Source organism: Gekko japonicus, unplaced genomic scaffold (assembly GCF_001447785.1).
Source record: "Gekko japonicus isolate JY-2015 unplaced genomic scaffold, Gekko_japonicus_V1.1 scaffold156, whole genome shotgun sequence".
In the NCBI taxonomy this organism is placed as follows: Eukaryota; Metazoa; Chordata; class Lepidosauria; order Squamata; family Gekkonidae; genus Gekko; species Gekko japonicus.
In genome coordinates this window covers 902,794-927,026 of record NW_015166424.1, presented here as the reverse complement: position 1 = coordinate 927,026, position 24,233 = coordinate 902,794, and the positions used below count along the sequence as shown (strand labels likewise).

The following is a 24,233-nucleotide window of genomic DNA, read 5'->3' as shown; positions in this document are numbered from 1 at the left end:
AGCCGGCGGGCGGGCGGGAGGGGGACACCGGCCTCACCGCTGCCGCCACCCCCGCAGCCTCGGGGAGATCGAGGGTGGGGATGGAGGAGACGGAGCTCTTCTCCCCCCCCCGCGAGTATCGCGGGTCCCCCTCTTGTTGCATCCTAATTCCATCTACAAAGGCTTCCAATAACACTTTTGCTTAATGTGGCTTCTTATACAAAAAAATGCAATTGTAATATATATATGTTCTGCTATAAGTTTCTCTAATCAGAAGGTTCTAGGTTACATACCAAGATCTGAATCTATTATGATTAAACATTTGAAGGCACAGTGACCGCTGTCAATGTATATATCAAGGGAGAGAGTGTCAGAAATCACATTCAGAAATCACATTATTTTCCCCTTGTCCTACATTGCTGACAGTGCCAATCTTCCAGTTTCAGCTCATGGCTGCCAGCACCTATCATGGCTCCCCAACCTTGCTATTTAGACCCAAGGGTGCTGCTATAGGCAAGACCTGACTGAGCATGCCTGCAGAGTGCAGGTCAGGAATAAGTGGAAGCTAAATTTGCAACAGCAAGCCCCAAGGACTCCAGGGATGCATTATGGACAAAGGTCCCCATTTTTTTTCATGCTGGGCTAGACTGGAGCTGCAATTCTAATGATACTTTTTGTGAAGTCAGCCCCACTGAAATATTAGGACTTCCGAGTAAACTTGCTTAGTGTTGCTCCCTAAAAGCGAATCTCTTTTAATCTAGCTTGTCATTGCATGTAAATGTCTGTAACTTCACAGGAGCTTGTGTGGATGGCCTGCTCAATAGATTGTGCTTGGAAATAAAATGAAGAAATTAGGTTACTAGCTATTATTGATGTGGAAGCCAGCCGTTCATTCTACATTTGTATTCCAGTGAAAGTTGTGTTTGTTTGCCATGGTGTATTTTAAATTGTGATGCATACAGCTTAAATTTTTATGTCTGACATTTTCAGTAGCCACACAGGGCAGACAAAAGCATTGGAGGCAGGCTTCCCAGGTTCCTGCCTAGGGTTGCCAACCCCCAGGCCTGGACGGGAGTTCTCCCTCTTTTGGGGGTTCCAATCTGCCACTGGCCAGGTGGACGGTGGGGGGAACCCCACCCCCAAATCCTTCCCCCAAGAGCGGCCACCCGCGGCTACCCTCTCCCTCCCTTCCTGCAAGATTTAAAGGGCTTCAGCTGATGGGCGGGGAGTATGTGGCCTGCCAATCAGCTGGTAAAGTAAAAGGCAAAGGTTGGAGGGCCCTTTAAATCTTTCAGGAAGGAGGGAGAGTAGTTGTCACTGGCCGCCCACTCTGCTCACAAAAAGACCCTTTAAAGGGTATTTTTGCAAGTGGGTGTGGGGGCCGTGGTGCATGGGACTGATTTCCCAGCAGCAATTTGCCACTTGGGATTTAGGCACACACGCCACTGCCCCACTCACTACAAATGGGGTGGCAGCGCATGGGGCTGGCTGTGAGTGGGTCTTCCAGGGACCAAGGTGGTGGCACATGCACCTGAAACCCAAGCAGCGAATCACTTTCTTGGTGGTGAGAGGTGTGAGGGGGAGTTGGTGTGAGGGAGTGGTGATGTGGTGGACATTTCTTCATGTTCATGAGGGAGGCACGCATCGAAATGGCTCCTAGAAATGTCTTTTACTATCTCCCCATAAACATAAAACATAAAAACAAATATGAAAATAAAACATTCATACCCTGGTCCTGCTCCTACACCTGACAGACACCGGCCTGTCTACTGTTGGGGGGGGGTTGTATTTAAAGGCATCGGAAGGCCAGGCCAGCAGTAGTGCTAAGGGAATCCTGCTGAGCAAACCTCCCCAGTGGCTGTAAGCATCCCACCTCCTCTCCTACACCTGACAGGCAGCTGCCTGTCCAGTGTAGGATGGGGAGGGGGGAGGAGTATTAGAAGCTGCTGTGGAGGCAGGGCTGGCTGGATCACTAAGGCGTTACTGCTGGGGCAGGCTCCCTCGTAGTTTTAAGCACCCTACAACCACTGCTGCACCTGACAGACAACCGTCTGGGTGTAGGAGGTGGGGGGAGTGTGCTGGAAGCCATCCCACCTCCTCTCCTACACCTGACAGGCAGCTGCCTGTCCAGTGTAGGAGGGGGAGGGGGAGGAGTATTAGAAGCCACTGTGGAGTTGGGGTTGAACATGACAGAAAACCGCCTGTTAGGTATAGGAGGTGGTTGAACATGACAGAAAACCGCCTGTTAGGTATAGGAGGGGGGGGGGGAGTGTGCTGGAAGCCATCCCACCTCCTCTCCTACCCCTGACAGGCAGCTGCCGGTCCAGTGTAGGAGGGGGAGGGGGAGGAGTATTAGAAGCCACTGTGGAGTTGGGGTTGAACATGACAGAAAACCGCCTGTTAGGTATAGGAGGGGGGGGGGGAGTGTGCTGGAAGCCATCCCACCTCCTCTCCTACCCCTGACAGGCAGCTGCCTGGCAGCCGTATAGGAATCAATGAGGGGAGCACATTTCCCCCCTTTTGACCCACTTAGGGGTCAAATTTCTAAAAATCTCTTCTTAGCAAGCACCTACACCACAGTAGGAGCACTGTCCCCAAACTTGGTGTCTCTAGGTCCAGTGGTTTGGCCTGGGCGTTGATTTTATGGTGAGGGAACTTTCTTTTATATATATAGTAGTAGATGATAGAAGTATATAAAATATGCACATTCTAAGAACTTGCTGTAGTCTTTAGATCATTCAACCTTAAATCATTGTATAAATGGGAAATGATTTATGAGTACTAGCAGACATTGTTCATGGAAGTTAACTAAAAGTCAACAAAAAAGTCTTTGATATTCAATTTTTATATTAAATATTTGCTTGCTTCAGTATGTTTGAGACAAGTTAATGAGAAATGTGAAAGTGTACAGTAAGTTAGGATTTGAATAGATCAAAATGTTTGTTTTTTGGCTACACTGATTTTTGAGCAATGTCCTGGCTTTCAGCACAATGAAATGCAACAACATTTGTTTGGAAGGAGGGTACACCAATAGGCCCATTTTGATTCTATATCTTGTCAATGCCCTTGATTTTGGCCCACCTCATTTTCATTGTTGTTGCTGCCACCACCATTTTTATGCCATTTATGGCATTTTTAGAGCACTAACAGTACAATCCTACACAATGATACGTTCACACTATTTATACACCATCTATATATTTATGCAGTTTCCCCCACATACAGTATTCAGTGCCCAAGTATGTTTCAAAATGTGCTAATTTTCATGGGAAAAGTTTAGCCTAATGAAACAGAAAATTGTGAAAAACTGAGCATTAGCCACGCTACAGGGACGGAAGATAGGCGGATTTTTCGGGCGCGATCTCACCGCCACATCTGGGAAGCGTAGAGCTCCCGTGGCTCACCCGAGGCTTCCCGCCAAAGATGCGCGGTAAAAAACTAGTACCTCGGAGGTACTAGTTTCCGGAAACCACGGGGCAAGGGCGGGCATCTAATCGTGCTTCCGGTGGTAGTTCCGGTGCCCGCCCATGTCCCCTAGCAAAAAGTCCCCCCCCCAAGTTTCCATGGATGCGCACAAGCACCCAATGGAGCATGCACACACTTTAGTTTAAAAAAAACCCACACACAACTGAGCAGATCGCTAAGACTTGAGTCGGGCAGAGAAGAGGAGAGCAGCCAGAAGAAACGCAACACAGAGCGCACGGCGTGAGGCGAGAGAGAAACAGATAGGGGGAAAGGGGGCAAGGCAGAAGAGAAAACGGCTGAGGCGAAGCCCGGGGGGGCTGCGGCGGCAGAGTAGGAAGTCTGCTTGGGGAAGGGGGGGCCAAGCCGGGAAGAGGTGACTAGACACATGGGCAGCGCGAGGGGGGGTGCGCAGAGGCTGCAGGATCGGAGCCCCAGCGCCCAGGGAGCCGAAGAGCCAGGAGGGCAGCACTCACCGTGGCCTCGAAGACAGGCGCTGGAGGAGTACCCTCAGTGCACGGCCCCTGCTTCTTTGCCCCGCTTCTTTGCTGCGCCGTGTGATCGGTACCTCCCCCTAACCATGGGACCTCCACGGGAGGTCTGATCGCACAACCACACATTATTTTGCCCCGGAGCAAACAGCCACGCTCCCCCCCCGCATTTTCCGGCCCATGTGACCGGGGCCTGGGTTCATTTTTCACAAGAGGAAAGCAAAATTGAAATAGGGCTATTCCATTCTAGTGAGCAAGCTTTCAAAAAATTCAGTCTCATTCCTACTTAGGAAGTAAAGACATTGTCTTAAGAATGTTGATCCAAAATGTATTCATACTAAAAGGTTACATGGATCATAGTACAGTATAGAAGTACAAAAAGATAAATAGAATGGGTTCATAGAATTCAGAAGAAACAAAATCATGTAGTACTTTTTATTGAGGCAGGCCAACCCAAATGACACACAAAACATTGTATAAGTTTTTGAGATCTACAGAATCCTTTATCAGGCAGATATTTTTAAAAAATAACATGTAGGAAAATCAAAATTTGCAAAGAGAACTGTGATTCTTGAATGAGTTTGGGATGACATATGGGATTTGCTGGACTCTGGATTTTTCCCCAAATGAGATGATTGTCCATTATTTGTTTCTTCTTCCCAGAACGCAAGTTCTGTAATCTAACACCTACAACAATCAAACTGTGAGCCTGCCAGCATCCAACATCTTTTTTCTTTACTTAAATGCACCATCCGACATCAAAAGGTTGGCATGACAGGGTCTTAAAATCTGGACAATTTACCTTCATTTTTAAATTTTTTGTAACAGCTGCCTGATGAAGGGTTCTATGGAACACTAAAGTTTGCACAATGTTTTATGTCATTTGGGTTGCTTTCAGTAAAAGATGTGATATTATCTTGTTTCTTTTTCTACAATTTACCATACGACCCGGCAATGATTTTGCTCCACCTTTGGCCCGCAGATGGTGTACCTGAAATTAAGAAAAAGCTAATCAATGTTCTGTTAATAGCTGCTAAAGTGGTATTAGCAAGCAAATGGAAAGCAGACTCCACTCCAACGATGCAACAATGGCTGCACAAAGTCTGGGACTTTTTCTTACAAGAGAAAATCTCGGTCTGGACAAGTAATAAAGATGCTGAACAACAGCTGCTCAACCCCGTGGACAAATGGTACCCTGTTATTAGAGAAAATGAATATAGATAAATTTGACTGGGAACAAATAAGGAAACCAAAATATGAAGGGTTATTGTTCGGCTGATGGTGTAATCCTTTGGTAACAGGGATAGACAATAGGCCGCATCCACTAAGCCAATTATGAATAACCTTGTATCCCACTCAGGGGGAAGAACTTGGAGGACCAGTTGGAGATTTCAGTAGCTTTCAGGTGTTGGAAGGCAGGCATAGCCTATATTTTTAGACCTGAGCATAGGATGAATTTCTGTTTCTTCATTCTGACTTCTTTGTTCTGAGAGAGCTTTCAAACAGCTTGAACAAAAGGACTTTTATAATGAACATAAGGTTTGCTCCCTGTCAGGCTTCAAGATGCAGTAGCAGTCACTTGCATAGGGAACTTGTATTTTAACCTTTTAAATTCATTTTTGCTGAGCTTGTTTTCTGATTTTTACCTGCCAACGTCATGTAAACTTTGATGTACTTTTATTTTTTAAAAAAATCTTGTTTCTTTTTCCGCATTTTGCATGGGTCAATACAGCTGCTTACAACAGAATCAAGCCAGGTTTTCCACTGGCTAGTTATAAGACAGTGTCTGTAACATATTGCCAATGATGTGCAAGGGAGGTCATCAACAGGACAGACATTTGTCTCTAATGGACATATAAGGCATGCCTATAAAGGGCTTTTCCGCCTTCTCATTTTCCTTGCTTGTCAGTTCTTGTTTCTTGGGGTAGGGGTTCAGTTGCACACACATTTTGCTCCCTCTATTACACTGGCTTATGTCAGGCATATCTCCCTGTAGATTTAAACTGCAGGGTTTTTTATGCCAGGCATAAACCAAAGTAATATTGAACTGACCACTAAAAAGAGTAAAATGTGTGTGTAACAGGATCCCCTCCCCAAGAAACCGGAATTTACAAGCAGGGAAAATGAGAATGCAGAAAAGACCAAAGAGTGAAAGGGGCCTCATAATGAACCAAATCACTTTTATTAATGTATTCAAATATATTTCTTATGTATTTTCAACTGGAAAGGAAAACCAGTCCATAGACATTTCTATATCAATCATAAGAACATAAGAGATGCCAATGTTGGATCAGGCCAAAGGCCCATCCAGTCCAACACTCTGTGTCACACAGTGGCCGGAAATACCAGGTGCCATCAGGAGGGCCCCCAGTGGGGCCAGGACATTAGAAGCCCTCCCACTGTTGCCCCCCCCCCCAAAGCACCAAGAAGACAGAGCATCACTTGCCCCAGAGCCCCTATCTATACCTTGTGGCTAATAGCCACTGATGGACCTCTGCTCCATATGCTTATCTAATTCCCTTTTGAAGCCGTCCATGCTTGGAGCCGCCACCACTTCCTGTGGCAGTGAATTCCATGTGTTAATCACTCTTTGGGTGAAGAAGTACTTCCTTTTATCCGTTCTAACCCAACCGCTCAGCAATTTCATTGAGTGCCCACAAGTTCTTATATTGTAAGAAAGGGAGAAAAGTACCTCTATCACATCAGTTTCATGGCTAGTTTGCTAAAACATTTATTACCATAACAAACAAATAATTCTAACAGTAATGGAGAGCAACTTGAAGTCTCGTCTGTCTATTACTCTCTGAATTAGCAGACAAAGTTTTAAGAACTTAACAAAGGGAATCATGATCTATGGTATCTTTTGTTCCGGCTTCATCAACTGCCATCTTTCTACAGGAGCTTGTAATGTAACATGTGATACCTTAAAACCCACTGTTTAAATAGGAATTGTCACACATAATTATTACAGAAACGCTGTAATCATTGTAAGAAGTTTCACTAAGTGTCATGGGAGACAGATCAAATCTGTATCAAAAAGTTATTAGTCAACTACATTGGTGCCCTTTGTAGTGGCCTTTTTGTCCATTATTATATAATTTCATAAGCCTGCAACCTGAATATTTATTTCCCTGTTCGGGAGATTTGACCCTGCCTTGTCTGTCTATTCTTAGAAATCATTTTAGATGCAGTGGCATTAACAATGCCATATCTCGCTAAGTGTATTTTGATGAGACCGGTTAGCGTCAACTTCTACACTCCCATTTGATTTATGACAGTTTAATTCAAGGGCCTTTCTGTGACCTTGGCACCTTCAAAACAGCCTTAATGTTCTAGTTTCATTTAACTTTTTACTGTTTTTTTCCTCACCTTGGTTCCACAGCTTCATTAGCAATCCCTTGCTGCTCCAGTTTTTCTACTCCCTCCCTTTCTGAAATTTGTTTCTCCCACACACACACTTTCTTTTTTCTGAAAAGGCTTCATTTTAAGGTTTTGGCAGTCGGTGCCATTTTGCAGTGGTTCACCCACCTTGTCCTTTTGGGTGGGGTGGGCAACCACACTTAGACTGACAAAACTTCATGGCCAATCAGAAGGCCCCCGCCAAAAGGAGCCAGTCATTGCCTTGCTACCTCATGGTATATTCTCTAGAGCACATTTCAGCATCATGCCTTGGCAAATTCTGTGTACAGTGCAGGTGGGCAAGCCAGGGAGGAGGTAAGGGAGCCAGCAGCCCAATGAGCCCCTTGCAGGTAGGCAAGATGAGGCTTCAGCCCCAACCTCCACTAGCCAAAAAAAGGTGCTTGTATGGTGTACAGGTCTCTCTCACAGAAGCACTTTTGGGGAACTAAATTGGTGCACAGTAACAATGAATGGATCATAAACACAGCAAAATTATTTATAGGTGAACAGAACAGTGCCAGTGTAAGGGTGCTTTGAAGAACCTCTACAATAACCTTCCAAAGCAATATTCCAAAGCAATATTCCCTTAGCCCTGCAATCAGCCATAATCATACCTATGCTGAATTCTTTAGCTACTGTCTGTATTTTAAAAATACAGCCAATGAAACAACTAGTCTAATGCAGGAAAGTGGCTAACCAATCAAGTGGACAGACAGGTAGGCAAGGTACAATTCAGTGTTGGGCTTTGGAAGTAGTGACTGCACAAGCCAATGGAGGCCAATGGGGATATTAAATTGCACAATTGCAGAACAAAACAAACAAAAACCCTGCTCAGAACTGAACAGTTGGTAAAACTAAAGGGCAACATAGACATGGGGAAGTTCCACATAAAAACAGGCAATGTGGAATGATCACCCCAATCGTACTATCCTTGGCGGTGCTCTGGAGGCGAGCAAAATCCAGATCGGTACTGCAGTCTGGATGATGCCACATGAGGAAGCAACGACAGTGTAGCAGTCCCAGAGACTACTGATGCTGTGGGGTAGGATCTGGGCTATTTTTGTTCCGGCTGGCTCCCAAGTTGGCCACGCCCAGCAGAAACTCATTAGCATAATAGGGCACACCCAACAGCAGAAACTCATTAGGACTGGCTACATTAGGGGTGTGTGGCCTAACATGCAAAGGAGTTCCTGCTACAAAAAAAGCCCTGGGTTTTGACAACAAACAAGGTAAACAGAATAACAGGCAAAAAGTGGGTGTGGCTGGATAACCACACTTCTGGTAACATGGGGGTGCGGCCTAATGTGCTAATGAGCTGTGCTGTCAGGTGTGTGGCCCAATATGCTAATGAGTTCCTGCTGTTGGGTGTGCCCTATTATGCTAATGAGTTCCTGCTGGGCTTTTTCTACAAAAAGAGCCCTGGATTGTATCACCTTTTCAAGGACATCCACTCATTTTCTGAGTTCAGAATTTAGCTTTGCCTTTGAGAAACCGTAGCTGCAAAACCTTACCAATAAGTGTATCTGTGTTCAGTTCCAGGGGCTACTGTGGTAGCAGGAAATACTTTGGTAGCAATTGCTGATTTTCATACTACATCTTAAAGTAATCGGTGTAATATTTTATGCTGAATGTCTACTGTTCAGTATAATGCGTCTAATCATTTGCTTCTCTTATATCTGCGTATGTTTCTCTTTTTGACTGCAGTCACCCAACAAACCAACAGTGCCTCAAGAGAAGATAAGGCCTCTCACCAGCCTTGATCATCCCCAGAGTCCCTTTTATGACCCAGAAGGAGGTTCCATTAAGTCGGTAGCCAGGGTTGTCATAGAAAGGATTGCACGGAAGGTACTGGTAAAAAAATGCCAAATACTGACATGGGCTACCAAACCAAGCATCTGGTCCAAATATATGCCAGTCATTGTTTATTTGTTTACTTCATGTATACCCTACCATTCTCCCCAATGGGGATCCAAAGCAGTTTTCATAATTTGCCTCTTCTCGGTTTTATTGAGCCAGAATATGTGGCTCAATGGACCATTGGGGGAGTTTTCAAAAAATATATATAAGGAGCATCAAATAGAAGTTTTGGATTTTACCTCCTGTGTATTTTGGACTCGTGCAAATGTAATGCTCCAGTCTGTTAATTAAAAGAGATTAAGTGATTGGGAGTGGGTTGTGGGAACATGGACTCCCACACTGCCTCTTCATTCCTCTCCATTTTCTACAGTTAAGGGATAAGCTGCCACTGACCTCTACACAAGAAAGTAACCTGGTTCTAGCCAGTTAATGGTATAATAGTGAGATCTCAGAAGAAATTTAGTAGTCAGGGCAAGTTTGGCACTGAGTTTGCAGATCTGATCTACATAAGATTAGCACCGTACAATTGCTTTATTATCTATGTTCAAGGTCTTAGGAAATGTACACTTGGCTTCCACTGACTCACAACTAACCACATGTTTCTCTGACTGCATTAAAGTCACTATATGACATCATATCATAACATCCAATATTTTTCCACCACGAGCAACATTTATATCCAATCATAATGGCATTTTCAAATCTCTTTCATATCTTGGTTTGCCATTTCTCACTCATACTTGAAGGGAGGTTGGGGGGTGTCCCCCCCAGGAGGTCTCTTGGTATATCTCAACATGCAGAACAGCAACCTGAACTCTGAGGCCTTTGCTTGGTAGAATATTTTATGGGGCATAAGCTTAGATGGGTCTTGCAAAAACAGCAGTCCGTCTATAATTGTGAGAGTCCAAGAGCTCAGCTCTTGCTTGTACATCTTCTGGCACCTGATTTCTGATTCCAGTGCCCACAACGATATGATTTCCTCTGCCAACTTAAACATTTTGTTTGCAGGGAGAACAGTGCAATATTGTTCCTGATAACGTTGATGACATTGTCGCAGATCTTGCAGCAGAAGCTTCGGAAGATGAAGGTATTTTTTAATTATGATGTTCTTTTGTGTGTGTGTGTGTGTGTTTTGTTTTATCCTCCAGTTCAGCTACTCTGTATTTTATGCCTTCCACATTAGTATAAAAAAGGAAGAGGAAAAAAACTTTTTTCTTAGCCATTTGTGGTAAAAGCCAGCATCATTATTTGATAAACACCACAGTGATAGTGTCAGCAGGACAATGGGTCAGGAAGTAGGGTTGCCAGACTCCAGGTTGGGCCTGGGGATTTCCCGCTTTTACAACTGATCTCCAGCTGACAGAGATCAGATCCCCTAGAGAAAATGGTTGCTTTGAAGGGGGGATTCTATGGCACTGCACCATGCTGAGGCCCCTCCCCTCCCCAAACCCCACCCTCTCCTGGCTCCATCCCCAAAGTCTCCAGGTATTTTCTAACCCAGACCTGGCAACTCTAGCAGGAAGAATGTGAGGAATTGGAAGAATTATACTAATTTAAAAGAAGCTTTAATCCCACAAACTTTACTTTCCTGTGCTAGTTGGTCTTCATCAAGCTCTTGTATTTCCCCCCATCTAGCTGCTCTTTTTTATTTTTTATTATTATTAATGATTATGTATCTGCAAGGACAACCTGCTCCTTTGTAGGTTTATGCATAGAATTCAGATGAGAGGAGGAATAGGATCAGCTGGTACATATGTTCTAGTGTCTTACCTTTCTAAAGATGATGGAGTGCATTTTTTCAAGTTAAAGGGATAGTTTGTTTTCTGTCTCCCTTCTCTCCTTCTGAATTTTAAGTGAGAGTTCACCACCACCTCAGTCTCATTCTGTCTGCTTTTTCTGATATAGAAGCCATTTCTATGTTAGTAATGGCCTTTGAATGAATGGTATGATGTGATCACCATGGTACATTTATATGTAATTACAAGGGGCGGGACCCGCGATACTCGCGGGGGGGAGGGACCTCCACACATGAGGCAGAGGAGGAAGCAGGAGGAGGAGGTAAGTTCCCCCCATCCTGCCGGTTCATCCCCTGTCTCCTCCACCCCCCTCCACCCCCCCGCTCGATCTCCCCCTTTGCCTTCCCCCCCCTGCTCTGAAGCGAGCTCTTTCGGCTCCGAAGCGAGCTTCTCCGAAGCGCTGCTTTTCCCCCCCGCCGCTGCTCTCTCCCCCCCCCAAGCGGCGGCGGCAAGGGAGTTCGCAGAGCGTTCCCTGCGCATGCGCAGGGGATGCTCTGTCACTTTTGGGGGGATTTAAGTATCCCTCCGGTATTTTTTTCTGGGTTTTTAGATCTTTGTGCACACCTGGGGACTGCCCCAAGTGTGCACAAAAATCTCCCTCCCCCCCAGGTGCCCCCAATGTGTGGATTTAGGTATCCACATGCACGGGGGCGACTTCACTATTAGTATATAGATTTTTTCCTCTCTGTTACTGCTAAAGGTTATCTAAATAATTGCAGAAACAAGTATACAAAAGTGTAGTTTATCCTCATTTGTTTCTTAGCATCAGACTTCCATGTATGAATGGCTAGTGTATCTTCAACTCTTCAAAGTATGGAGAAGCAATACAGGAAATAGTCACCAACAGCTAGACAGAACAAAGCTTTTACATTAATTCATGCTGGAGGCTGTCTGAGGCAATGTTCCCTCTAAGCTGTGGAGTCTTGTGAGCAAATATTCCACTTTGTGAGCTACTGGCATTAAAGTTGTGAGCGAGCAATTTGGCTACTGCATAAATTAGTTTGCTCTGGAGCCATCGTTCCTGAGCTAAGACAAAAATGTGTGAGCCAGAGGCTACAAAACTGTGAGCTAGCTCACACGAACTCAGCTTAGACGGAACACTGGTCTGAGGACAAGAGAACTCATTACTATGGACTAGATGTGAAGTGCATCTAGGGTTTCCAGACACACACACCCCCAGTGGAAGTGGGAGTCCTCCAATTGCCAGACCCCGCACCCTGCCATCAATCAGCTGCTCATATGGCAAAAGAGCAAGGCTGAGCTGATGCTACAGAGACGTGTCTACACCACTTCCAACATGACCCAGAAGTAAAGTCATCACACCAGTGACGTTGAGGTGGCACTCTGGTATTTGGTCAAAAACTCTATGGTAGAAGACAAATTTACCATAGTTTTTTGCCCAAATACCACAGTGTCACCTCGATATTGCTGCATGATAACATCACTTCCAAGTCACATCAGAAGTGACGTAGACACATCGCTGCAGTGTTGTCTGGACCTCCCTCCTGCTCCTGGAATGGACCTGGCAAGTCTACTTCTCTTAATCTTTAAAAGCAAAACCTTCCTTTAAATACATAAAATTCCTTTACATTCAAACTCTATGATTCTATGTTGTACCACATAGCTGGGAAACCGCTATAGATCTGGCCATTTCAGAACACAGAGTTAGCCAGGGCAATAAATTTTATCAGTGTTTAAACAAAATAGGTATTTCAGTGTACCAGTGTTTCCAGATTAGAAGTTTCCTATAGACTAAACCATCTCAGATGGATATTTTTTTATCCATTAAACAAATTTGACTATCATAGGCAAACCAGTTAAGCAGAAAAGGTATGCTTGCTTATTTAGAGAAAAGAATCATGGTGTACAAAGATAGATGGAGAAAAAGGTATTCTGAGAAATATTGTAGAAAATGAGTCTATGCAGAAGGGCATATGTATAACCACAAAAGAGGAGCTGCGGTAGCTCAAGTGGTTAAGACACTGAACTGCAGGCTGTGGAAGGTCAGTAGTTCAGCAGTTTGAGACCCAAGTGTGCCGCATGACGGAGTGATCTCCCGTCTCTAGTTCCAGCTCCTGCCAACCTAGCAGTTTGAAAGCAAGAAATTGCAAGTAGATTAATAGGTACCACTTCGGTGGGAAGGTAACAGCGTTCCGTGCACCTTGGTGCTTAGTCATGCCGGCCACATGACCACGGAAACATCTTCGGACAGCACTGGCTCTTCAGCTTTGAAACGGAGATGAGCACCACAACCCTAGAGTCGGACTCGACTGGTTTTCAAGCAAGGGAAACCTTTACCTTTACCTTTTATGTGTGAGTGTGCAGAGTGTAAGTGGCAGGATATTGAGAAACCACTTTGGGGCGTAAAGGAGATTGTATAACAGAATGTGATGAAAGATGGTTAATAAAGAAAAAGGTGTGGCCAGCATGAAGATGGTGGAGTGGACAACCAAAAGAGTATCAGGGAAGAACTCCACTTTGACTCTTACTGAGTTTCTATTTGTTGTTTTGAAAAGCCATTTTTCATGGTGGCTATTTGTAATATCAATGCAACGAACATGAAATTGCGCCAACTTCAGAGGACGGCGGAAGACAGGAGGGCCTGGCAGGAGCTGGTCCATGGGGTCGCGAAGAGTCGGACTCGACTGTGCGACTGAACAACAACAAACATTGTAATATCAGTATGGAATATTCAGTCTGCGAGACCCGAGCAAGGCTGTTAATGATACAATATTTTGGAGGTCGCCATAAGTCAGATTCATGGGAAGTCAGAAGCGACTTGACAGCACATAACACACATCGTAGCATCTTCAAGCAATAAATTCTGTAGATTAATTATGCCTGTGATTTTTTTTAGATGACACTCCAGAAACCTGCATCTATTCAAACTGGTCCCCATGGTCAGCCTGTAGCTCTTCCACTTGTGAAAAAGGGAAACGAATGAGGCAGAGAATGCTCAAAGCTCAGCTGGACCTCAGTGTGCCTTGTCCAGAAACTCAGGACTTCCAACCATGTATGGGTCCAGGCTGTAGTGATGAAGGTAAAAAAAAAAAAAAAAGAGGAATCGGGATAGGATCCGGGTGATCCAGGTATGCGTCATTTCTCAGCTTAATTCAATTTAGAGAACAAATAGGAATTGTTCTTGGTGTTTCAGATGGTTCCACGTGCATGATGTCTGAGTGGATAACCTGGTCCCCCTGCAGTGTGTCCTGCGGCATGGGAATGCGATCGAGAGAAAGATATGTGAAGCAGTTCCCTGATGATGGCTCTATGTGCAAAGTGCCTACTGAAGAAACAGAGAAATGTATTGTAAATGAGGAGTGCTGTGAGTATTTGATTTAATCGTGAAAACTCTTAATTGTTATGAAGCATTAAATAGACCCCTCTTTAAAAGCAGTGGCGTTTGACTGACCTCCTGCCTTTATATGATGACTAGCTCCTAGCAGTTGCCTGGTGACAGAATGGGGGGAGTGGGATGAGTGCAGTGCCAGCTGTGGCATGGGAATGAAGAAGCGGCACCGAATGATCAAGATGACTCCTGCCGATGGATCCATGTGCAAGGCAGAAGTCACAGAAGCAGAGAAATGCATGATGCCCGAGTGCCGTAAGTGCCTGTCTGTCTGTCTATCTATATGTGATTATGTGCAATAGTCATAATCTGTCAGGGCCTGCCAAAGGTCTACCAGATGCCAAACACTGGCATAGCCCAGTATTAGCACCGTGTTGTGTTGCATTTTCGTAAGTCTCTATTTTCAGTGTAGAAGTTGCCATTAAGGGGGGAAGAATTCTGCCGTGGGGGGGGGATCCTACTCTACATGTGTTTTGTCATGCATGTAAACAAACACTGTTTGCCTGATTTGCTGTGAAAGGAATATAGCCCTGTTGCCTTGGAAATGGTGATGAGTTCTCTCTTCATTCAACAACTGCCCTTTGGCCAAAGGGTGGAAAGACAGTTTTTGCAGGAAGGAAAAATTGTGTGCCCCCCCCCTCTCAGTTCAACACTATCCCAAAGTCACTTTTTGCAAGAAGGACCACTTGTAATAGATTACTATCTTGGTTGCCTTTAGTAAGCAAGCTGACAGGGAAGTTTTATAAGTATTAGTCTGCTTATTTTATTTTTGAAGTTATGTTCTTACTTTATTCAAAGCAATTTTAAAAATACATGTTAAGATACAGTTGCTCATCACATGACCAATTAAAATAATTTCTAATAAGTAACATCAATTAAAATACAAATCAGCACTACCACAGATATTTCTAGTTGCCCTAAACCATACTTCCAACATACATATTACTCTGAAAAACACTCTGGAAAAGACGACTGCCACTCATGCCCTGAGGAAGATTGCTAGTGAAAGAGCTCTCCTGACCTCATCTGGAAGCCCCATCCATAAAACTGAAGCCATTAGAGATAAGGAACAAGGCCTTGCTGCAGAGATTTCAGATGGTTCAGAAGATGTTAAATTTGGGCATGGATCCATTCAGCAACAAGCTGTCCATCAGTTATGTGGGTCCAAAGTCTTGAAAGGCTTTAAATAATTTGAATCTGGAAGTAAATAGGCAGCCAGTGCAGCAGCATCAGAACTGGGGTTGTATGCACACAGCACAAACACCCACCATAAAACAATCAGCTACATTTCATACTCATTGAAACTTCCAGGTTCAAGAAAGAGATCTAAAACCTTAAGTTAAAGGAATGAGTATTTTCAGCATACTGATGACAACCAGAGTCCATGTCTGAAGACAATATTGTTTAATGTGAGGGACTGTGGATCAGTGGTAGAGCATCTGCTTGGAATGCAGAAGGTCCCAGGTTCAATCCCTGGCATCTCCTGTAAAAAAAGATTTGGCAGTCGGTGCTGTGAAAGACCTCTGTCTGAGACCCTGGAGAGCCATCGCCAGTTTGAGTAGACAATACTGACTGAAGGGTCTGATTCAGTATAAGGCAGTTTCATGTGAATCAAGTTCAAAACAGAGAAAACATTGCGTACAAAAATATATAAAGCTAAAGAAGTAGACAACATATGAAAACTCACAAATCTGATGCCTCACAAGTTCATACATAAATAGGAATCAATATAACTGGAAATAAACAGTGTAGGGATTCTCTTTTCTGTATGTCCTAGCTTTCTTTCTCAAGAATTTCATGGGAAAAGTGAACATGTTTGTTATAAGAATGGAGATTGGTTCCAGAAAATAATTTATACAAGGAATTGTTTAAGCGATTCTTGAGAAAGAAAGCTGTAAATGGCTTATACATCCGGGGAGCCATCAGATTTCTTCTCCTGCAGTGACAGGATCGTAGGATCGCTTCTCTTACAAGTAGCAAGTTGTAGAAGAAGAATATTTTTTAGATTATTTCCTTGCAGTAGCCGGACATACAGAAAAGAGAATTCCTGCACTGTTTATTTCCAGTTGTATTGATTCCTATTTATATATGAACTTGTGAGGCATCAGATTTGCGAGTTTTCATATGTTGTCTATATTATGATTATATTTAATTGTTATTTATGATATTTACATATATATATATCACATAAATGCTTTATATTTCATTAAAATTATTTACTTCTTTAGCTTTATATATTTTTGTACATGGTGTTTTCTCTGTTTTGAGCTTGTTCCACCATGGTCCCTATTCTTGTTCACTGGATTCATGTGAACGGCATGATCATTGGTTTTCCTGAAATATAGGCATCATGAGCTAGTAAAACTTTTTGCGATGTAATCACTTTTGAAATCTTGCGTGTGTCAGTTTTATGAGGGGGAAATGATGCACTTGGAGCTTTACAGACTCTCTAAAATATAAAAATCTCCTGCCATTTAATGAGAGAGATGCACAGATCCTCCAGGAAGATATAAAGCCTGATCTACATTAGGATAAAGGTAGGAGCTCAAGCAATGGCATTGTTTTGTACTAATGAATGAGTAGTTCTTCACATTCTAACCTATGTATTTTCTTGTCCCTCTTGTGTGTTTTGCATTCATTTAGTACAGACACTGAAGGCTGCTTAGATTTTTAAAGAGCATTTTCACAGTGCTATACCTCATAGGCTTGAAACTATTCTTGCAATTTGTCTATTTTCCAAGTTATTTCAGTTAGCCGCCATTGTTATTCCTCCATTGATTTAGTCAATCCTCAGACAGTTCCAAAGAATTGCTGTAGACAATTCCAATTTAGACAATTCCAAAGGCACCAAATAACCCCAGTGTTTTTCCTTTGAAAGCTTTAGTTCAGTACATGCTTCTGCTAACACATTTTCTTCTCCAGATGCATGTGACTCTCATTATAGGATCTCTTGTCCTTAATGCACTTTTCTAAAGATTCTGATTTCCCTGCTGTTAACCTTTGTCCACTGCTTGTTTCGGAAGTGATCATTCTTCTCACAAGATTATGAAAATAAGGTCTTGCTGTATCCTACTGTATTAGGTGTTGTTGTTTTTTAATTTGAAGGGTGGATTTTTGTTTTGCTTTGAATTGGTGGAGCATTCAACAATGACATCCCATTTGAGGTTCTGTCAAGCACTCAGGGCTCAAAGTGGGCAGGCTCTAGGAGCTAGAAAGGCAGAAGCCTGAATGCTGAAGCCAGTCAGTCATGGAAGGCTTAAGCCTCCTTGTTACATTGAAAGCTGTTAGTCTGGGGGCACAAAGGGAAGACCTGATGGTTTTCCTTAATGAGATTAGCTAGACTAAAGGAGGGTGAGAGGCAGCAGCTCTGGGAGATCCAGATCAGGTGTCCTTTGACTTCCTGGGACTGGAGGATTGTGTACTATGGTATGAATGCCACATCTGGAATTGAATCAGTATAGTCCACTTGGTGATATCTAGATTCTACCACCTCATTCTGCTGCACCGGCAGACCCCACCTCTAATCCTAGTGAGAGAAGACAGAAAGTAGAGCTTAGGGAAGATGGAGTTAAGTAGCTTATAGAGAGAAAAAGACAAATTCCAATAGTGCAGTGGATTCAGGTGGGTAGTTGTGTTTGACTGAAGCAACAGAACAAAGTTGGAGTCCAGTGGCACCTTTAAGACCAACAAAGTTTAATTCTGGGTATAAACTTTCATGTGCATGTAAGGACTTTTTAGTATTCCATCAATATATTTTCACTTTCCCACTGCTCTATCAGTGTTTGTCTTTGCCTTCTTTCATCTTGGGGGCTGGTGGAGCCCTCTTGTTTTGTTGTCAAATTAAAAGCATCAGCCCAAAGAGACAAGTGGGCCTAGGTTGAATCAGGGAATGATGCAGAGAAATTAATACCATAAAAGGTATGATGGAGCATAGAGATTGACTCCAGAGATACTATACCACTTCACAGGTTAACAAAAAAAAATTAATTTTTTTTCCCCCATGAATTAATCTTTTAATGCATTATACTCCCAGAACAAATTTACTGTGTTTCTAGGAGTATCTGACAGCACCAAATTAAGTGGTGTTGCTTAAGATCACTCTTCTTGGGTGCAAGTTCCCCTCACAATGCCAGTCCAGTTTTCAGCAAGCATTTCACATCCCCTGATGCTTGGATAGCATTTTAAAATTGTTGCTATGTGTGAGCCGGATGGCCCCCAACATTTCTTTCCTCTGAACTAGATACCATACCTTGTATGCTATCTCCTTGGTCTGAGTGGAGTGACTGCAGTGTAACATGTGGGAAGGGGATGAGGACACGACAGAGGATGCTGAAATCTGCGGCTGAGCTTGGAGACTGCAATGAGGAGCTGGAGCAAGTAGAGAAATGCATGTTACCAGAGTGCCGTAAGTTTAGATGTTTGATGCTAAATGTGCCGTAAGTTTAGATGTTTGATGCTTAGAGGTTAATTTAACTCTGCCCCGTCCCCTTTTGCTATTACCTGGCCAATTTAAGTTCCACTTGCTCAAACGAAGGGTTGCCAGCCCACCAGCTGGCAGCAGGTGATCCCATACCACCAGGCTCCATCCCCAGCCACCAATCAGATGGGTGGTGAGGGGACTTACCAGCAGCTACTTACCAGAACTTACCAGGAACACATCCCTCTGCCCAGGCTATGTCACTGGCAATATGGCAACATCAGTTCCAGCATGTACCAGAACGTATTGTCAAGTCCTGGATGCAATCACTCTCACAAACACTCTTGTAGCAGCAAGATTTGTTTATTAAGAGGTAGAGAGGTTCCAAGCATAGACAGCGTCTGTGTCGGAACTGGGTCCCAGATGCCAGTTCTGCCAATATACTGAAAGCAAGAAATTCCACATACGCCAAGCAACCAATCATTGCTCCCATTTGGCCCACTACACGTCTGCCCCTGCCCTCGCAACTGCCCTGAATGCCTGCAAGCTAACGGTTACATTATCTAGAAGCTCCCCAGACTACAAGGTCACTCAGAACAATGACATCATATACTTCCCAAGCTGTTCTCAACAAACTCGGGAGGCCTCTGCGTGATAACTGTTACGAGCTGGCACTAACCAAGCAAAGCAGGCAGCCGTACACATCCACTCCCCCCCCCCAAAAAGTTCCTAGCAGAGATGATAAACAGCAATGAAGAAAAGCAAGGTTGTGTGCAACATAGGAACTGTATAAGAATACATGTGAATCCATAACACAACCAATAGAATAATGAAATGTAGGACAATAACCCCTAATGCAACAGAACATGAGTGTAAGAAACAGGAAATATTTGACAAGTGAGGCCCGAGCTTGACAGTTATACCACCATGTTAGGAATTTGGGGGCAACGCTCTGATATTTGGGCTAAAACTCTATGGCAGAAACCATTTTTACCATAGAGCTTTTGCCCAAATGCCAGACTGTTGCTGCGACATCACTCCATGGTGACATTACTTCCTGTAGATGCTGGAAGTGATGTTGCCATGTTGATGGCAACGTAGCCTCAGCCTCCCTCCTCTTCCTGGTAAGTCCTCTGAAGTAGCCACTGGTAAGTCCCAGTAAGTAGCTGCTCCTGGTGATTCCTCCCCCCATTTTCCCACCGGTTGCTAGGAGGGACCTGGTAACCCTCCTCAAACAAACTGCTAGTCTGACCATCCAATCCTAAACAGATATACCCATATAAGCCCACTGAAGTAAATGGGTTTAGATGGGTGCAATGTTGCTCAGGATTGCACTGTTAACCTGATGGTAACCTTCTATCAACACAGGGGATTCATGAGTGTGCAATTAACAAAACACAGTTCTATACTAAGACAAAATTCCTCTCTAGAGACCAGAGGTTATGAACCATGTGAGACTTTAAGATGTCTTCACTACTGCTGAGAAGTGCTTGAAGTGATGTCAAAGTAATAGTATTTAGCGTTTATGTAGCAAACGTCAAGTGCTTAAAGCCCCACGTGTAATTCTTGTATGATAGGCTACTATTATCATCCCCACTCAAGGAAATTGTCAAGCATCTTGCAACAGACAGCGGAAGAAAGAAGTGTAAGAATTCTGTAATAATCCCTTTATGCAGTTCTGTACCTATAAAATGGGACGGATGGTGCCCACTCTGCAGTGGACAATGTCGGGATCTGTACTGGAGCGCTCCAACAAGCATTTCTCCCTTTTCTCATCCCGAGCTCCATCCAGAGTAATCTAAATTGACTCAAAGTAAAATTAAGGTGTTCTAGTTTTTAACCAAAAAAAATAAAGATTTGATACCCAGCTCTAGTATTATTCTGACACTGTTCGATAAAACTCTTGGGTAAGTTTCACTGTGAAATTTGCCTTGATAACAACAAGAAATGTTACACTAAAAACAGGCGGATCTATCATTTGTCTTTAAGTGCATTTCATTAGCTAAGTTTGCTCTAATAGTATTTCTTTTTCTCTCTGGGCAGCTACTGACTGTGAATTAACTGAGTGGTCCCAATGGTCAGAATGCAATAAGTCTTGTGGAAAAGGTCATATGATCAGGACAAGAATGATTGAAATGGAGCCCCAGTTTGGAGGAGCGCCATGCCCAGAAACAGTACAGCGCAAGAAATGCAGAATAAGGAAATGCTTGAGAAATCCCAGTATTGAGAAAAGGCGCTGGAAAGAGCCTCGGGAGAAAAGGAGAAGCGAGCTAGTAAAAGAAGATGTTGATGGTGAGCAATTTCCAGGTATGTGCACTGCACACTGCTTCAGACAAGTTGCATACCACAGACTATGCCTGAAGCAGAAACAAATTGGTTCCCATCACTATAATACTAAGTTTTCCTGAGTGATAGATCCTGAACAGTCACTGGGAGGTCACTGGAATGCTCAGTGCTTTAAATGTTTTTAAATGTTTTCAAGCAGAGACTGGACGACCATCTTTCGGGTATGTTGTAGAGCTATCTTTCGGCTATGCTCCTGCAGAGTGCAGGGGGTTGGACTAGATGACCTGCAAGGTCCCTTCCAACTCTAACATTCTATGATTCTATGAATTTGGCTTGTTTATAGTATCTTGGACAAGAGGCTAAGTCTATTGCAAAATGGAATTAGAATAAAGCATGTAGTAGGCCCCAGAAGGTAATTTTTAAAAGTTTATTTTAGATCTTTTCCAAAACTTAATTGTGATTTCCCAAAGCCTTCTAGCCATCAACAAAAACCACTCTACTAGTATATGCTATTGATCCAGTAGCAAGACCCAGATAATAAAAAGCTAGGTTAGAAAACAGCAGCCCCTTTGTGTATTAGGCAAAACGAATCCATTCACATGGGCAATGTCTATGATTCAGACTGCGTTAGATGCTGTAGCCAAGATCTATGAGCCACAGATGGATGCTTTAAAATATTTATGCTAAGGAACTCCTATAGGAGCAATCCATAGCCTAAGGAAGCATGCAGTCTAGTCTGTAGAAGTCTTAATATTTGTAGATCTAACCATGAGATTTTAAAAGTTTGGAGTTAGGAGCTGTAATAGAACTATCAATAGTAAGTATAAGGAATTAAGAGGGAGATCTTAGTAATCAAAGTATATCAGTGATTCTCTCTGTCTCTCTCCACTTTCAAAATCCCATCCAGAATAATGTCAATTGATCCTTGAAGCAAATCTCTCTCTCTCTCTCTCTCTTTATTTTTTAGGTTGTAAGATGAAACCATGGACTGCTTGGTCAGAATGTAGCAAACTCTGTGGGGGTGGAATCCAGGAAAGGTTCATGACAGTAAAGAAGAGATTCAAAAGTACTCAGATCACCAGTTGCAAAGATAAGAAGGAATTAAGAGCCTGCAATGTTCACCCTTGTTAGCAAAACCGGAGGCTTTTGAATAATGCACTCTGAGATAAATGTAAAATCAACCTTGATTTGATTTTTTTTTTAAAAAAGATATAAATTGTGTATATTAGTCTTCATTTTTGCAGTGTGGTTTGCTTATTAGTCTTGCTGGTGCAAGAAATATATTTTATAAATATTTCCTCACAACAGAATGCTGAGAGTTGCTCCAGCCAGCCCTTAATGCATAAAACTAGTGACGTCATTGTGAAATCCTATAACCCGGAAATTATAAACATCTCTGTGGACATACCATGGTCATAGAAATATTCCCTGTAAATACATGGGATGCATGCATACATGACATTGCAATCTTAACTATCTATTTGGATCCAGTTTCAGAATATCCAAAGCAGTGCCTCTGTGATTACAAAACTGTGCCAAGGAATTTTTTCAATAATGCTGGTTCAATAATACTACAGGTGCATATTTATCTTTACCATCATGATGTAAAAACTGTATTTATAGCAATTCTCTGACACATTCTTCTTCCTTCCTGAAAATGCTAGGGCCCCCAATAAAATAGCCCTTTTGTTCTTCCCACATTGAAAAGGGAAAGCACATTTAAGTGATTCACATATGAATAGCCCAGTGCATGTCACATGTAAACTAGCCAGCCGGCACATCTTTGCACAAGAGCCTGTGCTGCTGGGTGGTCAAGAACAGACAGGTGAACTCTCTCCATGCAGCTTGGGTAAATGATCCTCAGGAGCTTCAGAGGAAGCCATGGACTTCAAGAAGCGGAATCAACATAAATGTACAATGTATTGCTTAAATATCCACTACAGCAGAGAATTTGTGCACTCTTAAGTTTTGAAGTATCTCAGACCTCATACTGCAGAGAAACACCAAAGAGGAACAGAAAGATTAGATTTCTCCTCTTCATTTCAGAAGCTGTCTTTGCTTTTTTCAGACACAATACAATAACATTTTCACATCAGCCTTCCATTGCAGATTTCATTGCCACTTTCTTTTGTTTCTCTTCATTTGCCTGTCATGTTTCTCAATCAGTATATGCAAAAATAGCTGTCCATCAGAATAAGGATTGGCCCTCGAATAAATTGTGTTCTCAGTAAAGATTTGGATTAGCTCCTCCATTGATCGCAGCCAACCAAAAGACAGCAGCTATGAGAGGAACCGAAGTGGAACTATATTGTTCTTGTGAGATTTTACTTAAATGATGTTTGGTTCTCTTTGGGTTTGTCACATTGAACTCAAGAGGATCCTCTATAGAAGGAAAGCTATTTCTTTCTATCAGTCATACACACTACGTTATTTACCACTTGCAAGTAGCCTCCCAAATTCTCACTATTTTTCTTCTGATAGGCTTCTTCATCCCAGTTTTCAGACTCAGAACTCAGGTTGGCTTGTCAAGGGCATACGTTTATCAGAGTTAGGTCATACCTGTGGAAATTTATTTTCTAGTGTAGCACTGCTATGAGGGAAACAGGTCTGAAATCAATTCCGTTGTGAATAGGCCAAAAGCAATGGAGGGCCAAGGGCCAGAACAAAGGGGTCAAGAGTCCTGTGTGGTGCTGTAAAATACTGAACAGGAATATCATAAAGGAACTAGCACCAGTGTTCCCTCTAAGCTGAGTGAGTGTGAGCTAGCTCACAGTTTTTTAGCTTCCGGCTCACCCATTTTTGTCTTAGCTCAGGAAGGATGGCTCCAGAGCAAACTAACATATGCAGTAGCCAAATCACTCGCTCACAATTTTAATGCCAGGAGCTCAGAAAGTAGAATTTTTGCTCACAGCTTAGAGGGAACATTGACTAGCTCACCTATGAGTCAAAAAGTGCTTCATTCCTTTATGCTGTTTTTGTATAATATAGCAGTAATTTTCCTGGGAAGAGTGCTGGATCTACTGAACTAAGAAAGAATTTTGCGATATCAATAGAGTTAACTGTTCACCTTTTACTGCTTTCCCTATTTGACTGACACGGGTAATTGCTCAATGTAGTTGCCAGTAATTTCTCTAATATCTAATGATAGTATGGTTGGTTGGTTGGTTGGTTGACTGGCTGACTTCAAGAATTCTTAT

General features: G+C 43.0%; 1 protein-coding gene and 1 non-coding gene across 2 annotated transcripts in view; both read left to right on the top strand.

Moving 5' to 3' along the window:
• Positions 1–23,823, top strand: part of SPON1 (spondin 1) — a 470,884-nt gene extending 447,061 nt beyond the window's left edge. Inside the window, exons 9-16 of the mRNA XM_015411716.1 lie at positions 9,036–9,176; positions 10,197–10,275; positions 13,842–14,024; positions 14,139–14,309; positions 14,421–14,588; positions 18,574–18,738; positions 20,794–21,057; positions 22,004–23,823. Coding sequence (XP_015267202.1) covers positions 9,036–9,176; positions 10,197–10,275; positions 13,842–14,024; positions 14,139–14,309; positions 14,421–14,588; positions 18,574–18,738; positions 20,794–21,057; positions 22,004–22,167 — 1,335 coding nt within the window. The 3' untranslated portion in view covers positions 22,168–23,823. The remainder of the gene's footprint in view (positions 1–9,035; positions 9,177–10,196; positions 10,276–13,841; positions 14,025–14,138; positions 14,310–14,420; positions 14,589–18,573; positions 18,739–20,793; positions 21,058–22,003) is intronic.
• On the top strand, positions 15,747–15,818 carry TRNAS-GGA. Its single transcript has one exon. It is a non-coding gene; the product is annotated as a tRNA-Ser (tRNA).
• Positions 23,824–24,233: the final 410 nt, after the last annotated feature.